This window comes from Piliocolobus tephrosceles, chromosome 15 (assembly GCF_002776525.5).
Source record: "Piliocolobus tephrosceles isolate RC106 chromosome 15, ASM277652v3, whole genome shotgun sequence".
NCBI lineage: Eukaryota > Metazoa > Chordata > Mammalia > Primates > Cercopithecidae > Piliocolobus > Piliocolobus tephrosceles.
The window spans coordinates 86,888,606-86,898,954 of NC_045448.1; the positions used below are offsets into that span (position 1 = coordinate 86,888,606).

Sequence of the window (10,349 nt, forward strand, 5' to 3'; positions counted from 1 at the left end):
TACTTCAAAAAGCTCTCACAGGCCGGGCATGGTGGCTCACGCCTGTAATCCCAGCACTTTGAGAGGCTGAGGCGCATGGATCACCTTAGGTCAGGAGTTCAAGACCAGCCTGACCAACATGGCAAAACCCATCTCTACTAAAAATACAAAAATTAGCTGGGCATGGTGGTGTACACCTGTAGAGTCGCAGCTACTCGGGAGGCTGAGACAGGAGAACCAGTTGATCCTGGGAGGCTGAGGTTGCAGTGAGCCGAGATGGTGCCACTGCACTCCAGCCTGGGTGACAGAGCAAGAATCTGTCTCAAAAAAAAAAAAACCACAAAAAACAAAAAACTCTCATAATTTCATTTTAAAAAGCAGACAAGTAGGTCTATTTTAACTTATCTATGTTGGACATGGGGGCAGAGTGTCAGATGATGTTTCAGATTTGGGGTGTATGTGTGATATGGTTTGGCTGGGTCCCCACCCAAATCTCAACTGGAATTGTAGCTCACAGAATCCCTACGTGTTGTGGGAAGGACCCAGGGGAGGTAATCGAATCACGGGGGCTGGTCTTTTCCGTGCTATTCTCATGATATTGAATAAGTCTCACGAGATCTGATGTGTTTATCAGGGGTTTCTGCTTTTGCTGCTTCCTCATTCTCTCTTGCTGCTGCCATGTAAGAAATGCCTTTTGCCCTCTACCATGATTGTGAGACCTTCCCCAGACATGTGGAACTCTAAGTCCAATTAAACCTCTTTCTTTTATAAATTGCCCAGTCTCAGATATGTCTTTATCAGCAGCATGAAAATGGACTAATACAGTAAATTGGTACCAGCAGATGGGACATTGCTGAAAAGATACCCGAAAATCTGGAAGCAGGTTTAAAACTGGGTAACAGGCAGAAATTGGAACCGTTTGAAGGGCTCAGAAAAGACAGGAAAATGTGGGAAAGTTTGGAATTTCCTAGAGACTTGTTGAATGACTTTGCCCAAAATGCTGACAGTAGCATGGACAATAAAAATCCAGGCTGTGGTGGTCTCAGATGGAGATAAGGAACTTCTTGGGAACTGGAGCAAAGGTGACTCTTGTTACGTTTTAGCAAAGAGACTGGCAGCATTTTGCCCCTTCTGTAGAAATGTGTGGAACTTCGAACTTGAGATAGATGATTTAGGGTATCTGGTGGAAGAATTTCTAAGCAGCAAAGCAGTCAAGAAGTGACTTGGGTACTGTTAAAGGCATTCAGTTTTAAAAGGGGAACAGAGCATAAAAGTTCAGAAAATTTGCAGCCTGACTATGTGACAGAAAAGGAAACCCCATTTTCTGGGGAGAAATTCAAGCCAGCTGCAAAAATTTGCATAAGCAGCAAGAAGCCTAATCTTAATCCCCGAGACCATGGGGAAAATGTCTCCAGGCCACATCAGAGACCTTCACAGCAGCTCCTCCCATCACAGGCCTGGAGGCCCAGGAGGAAAAAGTGGTTTCATGGGTCAGGCCCAGAGTCCCCATGCTGTGTGCAGCCTAGGGACTTGGTGCCCTGTGTCCCAGTCACTCCAGCCGTGGCCGAAAGGGGCCAACATACAGCTTGGGCTGTGGCTTCAGAGGGTGGAAACTCCAAGCCTTGACAGCTTTCATGAGGTGCTCAGTCTGCGGATGCACAGATGTCAAGAACTGAGGTTTGGGAACCTGTGCCTAGATTTCAGATGTATGGAAAGGCCTGGATGCCCAGGCCAAAGTTTGCTGCAGGGGTGGGGCCCTCATGGAGAACCTCTGCTAGGGCAGCGCGGAAGGAAAATGTGGGGTCAGAGCCCTAATGGGGCACTACCTAGTGGAGCTGTGAGAAGAGGGTCACTGTCCTCCAGATCCCAGAATCGTAGATCCACTGATAGCTTGCACCATGTGCCTGGAAAAGTCTCAGGCACTCAACACTAGCCCATGAAAGTGACCAGGAGGGAGGTTGTAACCTGCAAAGCCACACGGGCAGAGCTGCCTAAGACCATGAGAACTCAACTCTTGCCTCAGCATGACCTGGATGAGAGACATGGAGTCAAAGGAGATCACTTTGGAACTTTAAGATTTGGGCCAGGTGCGGTAGCTCACACCTGTAATCCTAGTACTTTGGGAGGCTGAGGTGGAGTACTTGAGGTCAGGAGTTCAAGACCAGCCTGGTCAACATAGTGAAACCCCATCTCTATTAAAAATACAAAAAAAAATTAGCCAGATGTGGCGGCATGCACCTGTAATCCCAGCTACTTGGGCGGTTGAGGCAGGAGAATCACTTGAACCCAGGAGGTGGAGGTTGCAGTTAGCTGAGATCGCATGCCACTGCACTCTAGCCTACGCAACAGAGAGAGACTTTGTCTCAAAAAAAAAAAAATGTACTGCTCCTCTGGATTTTGGACTTGCATGGGGCTTGTAGCCCCTTTGTTTTGGCCAATTTCCCTCATTTGGAATGGCTGTCCCAATGCCTGTACCCCTATTGTATCTAGGAACTAATTAACTTGCTTTTGATTTTACAGGCTCATAGGCAGAAGGGACTTGGCTTGTCTCCGATAAGACTTTGGACTGTAGACTTTTGGGTTAATGCTGAAAGGAGCTAAGACTTTGGGGGAGTGTTGGGAAGGTATGATTGGTTTTAAAATGTGAGGACATGAGATTTGGAGGGGCCGGGAGAGGAACGATATGGTTTGGCTCTGTCTCTACCCAAATCTCAACTTGAATTGTATCTCCCAGAATTCTCACGTGTTGTGGGAGGGACCCAGGGGGAGGTAATTAAATCATGGGGGCCGGTCTTTCCCATGTTAGTCTCACGATAGTGAATAAGTCCCATGAGATCTGATGGGTTTATCAGGGGTTTCCACTTTTGCTTCTTCCTCCTTCTCTTTTGCCTCCACCATGCAAGAAGTGCCCTTTGCCCTCTGTCATGATTATGAGACCTTCCCCAGCCACATGGATCCTTAAGTCCGATTAAACCTCTTTCTTTAGTAAATTGCCCAGTCTGGGGTAAGTCTTTATCAGCAGTGTGAAAACGGACTAATACAATGTGTGTCTTAGGAAAGGGCTCCCAGAGGAAAGAATGCTTCTGCCCAGGTCTGAATAGGAACTGGAGTGGGATGGGAGAGGCAGGTGCCTCGGGAGCAGGGACAGTGGGGACGGATGGCAGAATGTCAAGTGCAGTGTGCCTAAAGAATGCCAAGTGCAGTGCGCCTAAAGGGTCTACCCAGGAGGGCACAGCACCCTGAGACGCTAGAAAAGCAAGCAGTCCATGCCACAGGGGGCCACAATTTTACTCTAAGCATAAAAGGGAGCAACCGGTGGAGGGGTGGTTTAAAGTGGAACTGGATTTTGGAGACCTCTCTCGAGGCTGGACTGGAGATGGGGAAGTCCTCTCACGAAGCAGGACCAGTTAGGAGGCTGCTATGGAGCTGAAAGCAAGCGATGATGGCATTGCCCAGGAGTGCACTCACCTTACAGGATGGAGCCATCTCTCAGGTCCCTGAGATCATCCTGGCCAACTTCACCAGGAGCCGTTCCACGGGGCAGGCTGGGAATGCACTACAGACCACAAAGACATGGATACGACAGCCTCATTTACCACCTCCAGGCCAGACTGCCTGAGTCTGAACCCAGCTCTGCCCCTATGGCTTCTTAACCTCTGTTCCTCAATACCCTCCTTTATAAAATGGGGATGACAACGGCACCAAATACTTAGGGCTGTGGTGAAAATTACATTAGTTAGTATATATAACATGTCTACAATAGATGAGAATAAAGTGAGTAGGAAAGCATTTATTTCTTTTTGTCATATGTATGTTTTGTAGCATGTGGGTTCACTTGTGGGGGCAGGGAGTGAACTTACTGTGAAAAGCAGAGTATAAAGCAGCTCATTAATAATTTACATAGTGTGCAGCTGTGTTATTAGGTGCATAAGCGTTTAGAAATTGAAACTTTTTGGGAAATTGAAACTTTGATCCACCTGTTTCTTTCAATTTTTAAAATGTAGTTACTAGAAAATATAAAATTAGATGTGTGGCTCAGGTTATATTTCCACTGGACAGTGGTGATCTACAGGAAGGATGAGAAAGAAGCCCACATCAGTTCCCAAGTCCTGGGTGACAACAACTAGATTGCAGAAAGTGACAAGCAAAGAGAGGAGAGTATCAGAGGCCATACTTGTCCTACTCTCTTCTGCTAGAGTATAGATTAGAGATGAGAATAAGATGTTTACAAAAAGCAAAAAGGGGGTGAAGAACAGGGCAGAAGAGGATAAAAATGCAGAGGCTCAGGAGAGAGGAGGGCTGAGGAAGAAATGATACGTGTAACAGAAAAACTGCCCCTGCTCAGAACTCAATACACATAAACCCTGAATGATGAAAAAGACATGGTCTTAAACACAGCCTTAACGGTCAAAAGACAGAAGTACTATTCCACCAAAGCAGACCTTTCTAATCTGTTATCAAACTGATCCTATCTTATCACATGATACTTAACTGTTATAATTCCAGATGTTAAAAATTGAAGGAAAAAAGGAAAGAATTCATGGGTACAGGACTCGGTGAACCATCCAATAACTTAATTCTGAATATTTTTCCATGCTGTAATAATGGGACAACAAAAATGTCTTACATGGCCTCAAAAACCCAAATAAGAAATGGGCTTTTCCTCTAGGTCACAGATAATTTTGAGCAGAAATGCAGAGAAAACAGGCCAGAGAAGTAGACACAAAGTATTGGAAGTACAGTGTTATGAGAGCTGGGCGGGGGGCGGGGGGGGGGGTTGTTTGCAGCAAGAAGGATGGGAGTTGAGACCAAGCCAAGCCAGGCAGTTTCACCCGAGAAACACTTCCCTTAGGTCAGAGGCTCTTTAGGAGCTAACGGTCCCCCACAGCTCAGCTTGCCCTGCTGCCTGACCCACTGGGAGACTGCGGCCTATAGGTGACGACACTTACTGACACCATACACAGCCAGGTAGAAACTGATCCTGACTGCTAGAAGGACTCCTGATTCCTGCCCCAGTCTCCTTAGAACTGTCGCCCTCATCAGCTAACAGTGAGGAACTATCAATGTGGTCATTTCAAAACTGGAATAAAATAGGTGTGCCCAGGGCTCCTAAAACAGCAATACCACGCCTAGGTATAGACCTATCAGAAATGCATACACATATGTACCAAAGCCAGACTCTAGAGTGGTCACAGTGGCACTTTCTGTAACAGACAAATGCTGAAACTGCCCAAATGTCCACTGACAATGCGTGACTATGTGGTATATTACCCGATGGCCCCTATCACCAATGAGTGAACATACTTCAACCATGGGCAGCACCATGAGTGACTCTCAGAAACTCAATGCTTAAGGAAAGAAGACATACACTAGCCAGGCACAATTGTTCACGCCTGTAACCTCAGCGCTTTGGGAAGCCAATGTGGGAGAACAGTTTGAGGCCAGGAGTTGGAGACCAGCCTGGACAACATGGTGGGAGCCGTCACTACAAAAATAAAATAAAATAAATGAGCTGGGTCTGGTGGTGTGCACCTGTAGTCTCAGCTACTGAGGAGGCGAAGGCAGGAGGATTGCTTGAGTTCAGGAGTTCAAGGCTGATCCTGGGGGAGGCTATGACTCGAGTACAATACAAGGGGAGCTACCAGGGTCCTGGCCAGTTCTGTTTGTTGATCTAAGTGTTGAGTGCATGGGCATGTTCAGGCTGGAAAATTCATTAAGCAGGACACTTATGGTATGTCTACTTTCCTAGTATCTATGCTATACTTTAAAAAAAGAAAAAAAAGAAAACGACCTTTGTCTGTCTGGTGTCCAGGTAAGACAAGCCTGGTAGTGTCCTTGAAGCCTCAAAGCTGACCTTTCTCCTGCTCCCTTACGCATTTCACTTGCTTCTCCTTTGCACACGTGCTTAAGCTGGCTGTCTCCTGGGCGAGCCTGCGTGTCACCAACATATTTATGGTTTCCTCCCACACCAGGCCTGTGATTCACCCCACTTTGGATGCCTCTGCTAACTTATGCCACCCACATTGATCCAGCCTTTGCTTTTCCTTCCTCAGCAGTTAGGGAGCTCGGAGCATCATTAACGTGTGTATATTCTCGGTTGTTTTACTTCTGCCAGAGCTTCCCAGCAGACTAAAACCACGGAGCATGCCCTTTGGGAGTGATCGCAGTCCTCCATCATGTCCACAGGCAGTGCGGATTAAATTGCTCCTCAGGAGCCAGGAGAGTGTGGAAGGTGAGAGCCTTATCTCTTCTCCCAGAAACTGCTGGCTCCAAGACACCCACTTCAGCCCTCCAGGACCTGGAATGGACTCCCACAGAGGACTCACTAACCTCTTTTCATTCACTGCCTCCTGAGAGTCAACCTGCTAGATAAATTCCCCTCACCGCTGCAAACAGTCCCACAAGGCAAGCAGAGAAGAACCAGAGGAGGCAAACCAAAGAACAAAGAGTGTGTTCTTATTCTGCCATGGATATATCCTTAACATTCATCACCAATCTATTTTGATACCATGCAACAATTTACAATTTATGCCAAAATTATAAGAACTGTCCAAACAGTCTAAATGTGAGCTCTCAGAATTTATGCCTGCCAGCCCTCTCTCTTCCATGAGCCCCTTCATGCCTTCCTATCTCACCTGTTCCTTTCCTTGCCTAGACGAAGAAACGCTGATCATAACCAAGAATATCCAAGGGTCATTTCATCTTACAAAAACAGCAGCACCCATATAACAGGCACACGGGTAAAAGACTCAAGACATGCTGGTTATATGCTCTCGCAGTTCGTATGAATCTCTCCTTCTCAAAGTGACAGCTGGAATTCAGGTGCTTCCAGGCTCTGTGACTAGCAATGTTGGACACTCCTCGAAGCTATCAAGCTCTCAGGATTACACAAGGGAAACCACAACCTGTCCTGACTGTATTCAAGTCTGTGCCCCTTCATGCAGCAGAAATGGATTCCTCTTCCACAGTTTCAGCAGCTGTATCCTTCCGTGGAAAAGGATTAGCAGCCATAAGCCCGAGGGAGGGCAGCTAAACACCAGAGGGCAGGAGACGAGTCTCCTTCCTCTCTGTGACACCCAGCACGGCTCTGGCACGAGGAGCAGGCAACCACCGGTGCCAGATGAAGGGCAGCACATAAAACCATTTTCCCCTTCAAATGAACGATGCCTAATTAAGCAAAGGCCGCATGCATGACTTAAGACATGAGGATATAAAATTCGTCTGCCGAGTCAGCTAGTGATTCTGCAGGACCCTCTATCCTCGTAAACGTATTTTTTTTTTTTGTCATTAGAAAAACCTGGGGCCTGGAAGGGACCTCGGCCATAAGGGTAAGCTTCTCAGGAGAGACCAAGAGCCCGAGCCCCACAGCGGGATCAGTGTCTGCCAAGGTCACCACGCTGGTGTGGGGTAGGGGCAGGGCTCCTCGGGGATGCTCTCGGAAAACCCTGCGTTACTTACACACGCAAGGCGTACAATGAATGCACACCCGCGTCAAGTCACGGCTTACAATTCAGAAGAAATCAAAAGGTCGCCAAAACCTGTCTTCTCCTTAAGGCTGGCTGCAGAGAGGGTGCAGGGAAGGTCACCGGCGAATTTCTACCAGCGGCCCCACATCACGCCTCCCGGATGGATGCAGAGAGCGGTTTCAGGAGCTGCTAGTAACCCTGCAGGGGGTCCCCTAAGCCCATCCCAGGAAAACGAGTTAACTCGGCTCTGCTAGCTCCGAAGCTTCCAGCAATGAATTAAATCCCGAGCTGCAGCGGAAAGCGGCGGGGAAAGGGCCACTGCGGCGGGACCCGACAACCGGCGGTCCGCCCCACCCTCCACCGCGTCCACACCTGCCCGGGCGCCCCTGCCCAGTCCACACGGCCCGGGACCACGACCCTTCGCCCGCGCCCCGGCCGGGCTCGCCTGAGGGTGCCGTGCCCTGGGCGCTGCCCGCGGGGTTCGAGGCGGAAACGCCGCGCCTAGCCGGGCCGGGCAGAGACAGGTCGCCGCCGCAGCCCCCAGTCCCCGGGCCCCCGCGACGCCGAGGAGGGGGCTGCGCCACGTACCTCGGCCGGCAGGTGCCGCCGCTGCCTCTGTCCGCGGCTGCAGGGGACGCCGCTCTGCGCAGCCCGCCGCCTTCGTCCGCATACTAGTGAGGGGGCGCCGGCCAGCAGCCAGCCCAGGATCCAGCGCCCCCACCCGACCCCCGCGCCGCGCTCGCGCCCATTCAGCCGGGGGCCGCCGCTCCCCCTTGCAGATGCGGAGGAGGGGCGCGTGGGCGGGGTCTGGCGTCACGAGGGTGCGGAAGGCCAATCGGAGAGCACGATGCCTCAGCGGAGGCCCCGCCCCCGGGCGCGCGGCCCGTCCGCCCTGCGGTGCAGTGGGCACCGCCGGAGTAGGGCGCCCCCTGCAGGGACGCACCGGGGGCGGGGGCCGGGCTGGGGCGAGTCCTTCTTGGTTCTGGAGAGGAAATGATAAACAGTTTGTAAAAGCATAAATATTCGTGAAAATAAAAAAATTCAGGAAGGAAACAAAGCTTAAGGCAGTGATTGATAGGTTATTTTTTGGACACAGCTGAGCGTATACTGTGCGCCTGCAACTTTCCGGTGCTTTCGGACCGGACTCCAGTGAAGCCAGTCAAGTCGGTCGACTTCCTTTCAGAGCGGCGGACCCAGCACCGCGGCCGTGCCTGTGATCCCTTTCTGGATTTGAAAAAGAAGATCCTAGACACCGAGCCAAATATGTTTGCATAAACCGGGAGCCTCGTCGCTCTTTTTTGTAACAGCTTGGCGCAGGGCAGCTGGTTTGGAGATGTCTCTGTTCTTCCCTTGGTGGGGGTGCCGGGAAAAAAAAGTGCTGCCTGGGCGATCGAGGTTGGGGCAAAAGCGTTGCGAAGGAAACAGTGGGAGGACTCTACTTTCACACCTCCCAAAAGGGTTTTACCATAAGACTATTTCTGGATTGTTCTAACGTGAGGATAGTGGGAGCATTTTGAAAACATTGGAGGAAACCTGTCACTGGGCGATTTAAATCCGGTAAGTTGGCCGAGGCTAGCCAGGCAGAGCAGCTGCCGGGGTCAGCGACAGCTGACCCTTGCAGCTGAATACCTTGCCCTCTTAATCTTGGAGATCAGCCCAAGGTCCATGTGTTACAGGAAAGGGGTCCCGAACTAGACCCCAAGAGAGTGTTCTTGGATCTCATGCAAGAAACAATTCAGAGCAAGTCCACAGTGCAAAGTAAAAGCAAGTTTATTAAGAAAGTAAAGTGGTGTCTGGGCACGGTGGCTCACGCGTAATCCCAGCACTTTGGGAGGCTGAGACGACAGATCACCTGATGTCAGGAGTTCCAGACCAGCTGGCCAACATGGCAAAACCCCGTCTCTACTAGAAATACAAAAATTAGCCGGGCGTGGTGGCGCAAGCCCGTTGTCTCAGGTACTCACGAGGCTGAGGCAGGAGAATCGCTTGAACCCGGGAGGCAGAGGTTACAGTGAGCCGAGATCGTCACTGCACTCAAGCAGGGCATTCCTGAAAATAAGAGGAGGGACGTATCCAACTAAGGTACAATGCTTGTAATGCTTGTATATGTGGGGAGATGTCTTCTGCTACAAGGGTTTGTGATAAAGGATTAATTTTCCGAATTACCATATTTTGCAATAATCAATGTTATTATTTTTAAAGCAAAATTAGGAATGCCTTTGTTCTCCAGATATCAGGATATCTGGACACTCTCAAGTCTGGGTCTGTTTAGTAAGCATTATTAATTTGTTCTCTTAACCATAAACATCTAGAGGCCAGGAATGCCTAACTTTCAGGCAACGCAGCCTAGCAAGTCCCAGCCTCATTTTTCTAGTCTTCACTCAAAATGGAGGCGCTCTGGTTTAAATGCCTCTGACACATGTACTTGATGCAACACTCTTTACCTCTCTCTGTCTCCCCTGCCCCTACCCTTCTCTTCCAGATTCCCCTTGTCTGCAAAGCCAGGCCTGATAGCATTATGGCTGCCATGAGAGTCAGCACTATCCCAGCTTCCAAGGATGGGTGTAAGGTGGGGGTGAGGAAGAAAAGGACCTTGAAGCTACCTCCTGCACCAGCATCACAAGACATCTGTTAAGCCCTTACTACCTCATTCACTCCACTCACATTAGGTTGACCCTCTTGGGCAGCAAGACAAGTAGGCCCCCAAACTTCCACTTCACCAGCCACAGAGACATCCTTAGCTATTATTCTGGATTAAGACAGAGATCTCCAAACAGCAGACTAAGATCAGCCTTTAGATCTCAAAGCCTTACTGGTATCTCTCCAAGTCAGTGGCTGATCTCAGAGAAGCTTCTGGATAGTGACTAGCAAAGAGTCACTCAGGCTACTTACAAATCCAGGACA

The 10,349-nt window shown here is 49.6% G+C and overlaps 1 protein-coding gene across 5 annotated transcripts in view; it reads right to left on the minus strand.

The window, feature by feature from the left end:
- ST3GAL5 (ST3 beta-galactoside alpha-2,3-sialyltransferase 5) overlaps positions 1-8,257 on the minus strand; it is a 52,703-nt gene extending 44,446 nt beyond the window's left edge. The window contains exons 1-2 of one of the 5 annotated variants that reach the window (XM_023224907.3): positions 8,034-8,181; positions 3,448-3,535 (exon numbers count right to left, since the gene is read on the minus strand). Coding sequence is in view for 2 of the 5 variants with exons in the window: in XM_023224909.2 (XP_023080677.1) it covers positions 8,034-8,115 (82 nt within the window). In the remaining 3 variants the exon portion in view is untranslated. Of the gene's footprint in view, positions 1-3,447; positions 3,536-8,033 lie in introns of all 5 variants that reach the window. The other 4 variants (XM_023224911.3, XM_023224909.2, XM_023224906.3 and 1 more) reach the window with 4 other exon arrangements.
- Positions 8,258-10,349: the final 2,092 nt, after the last annotated feature.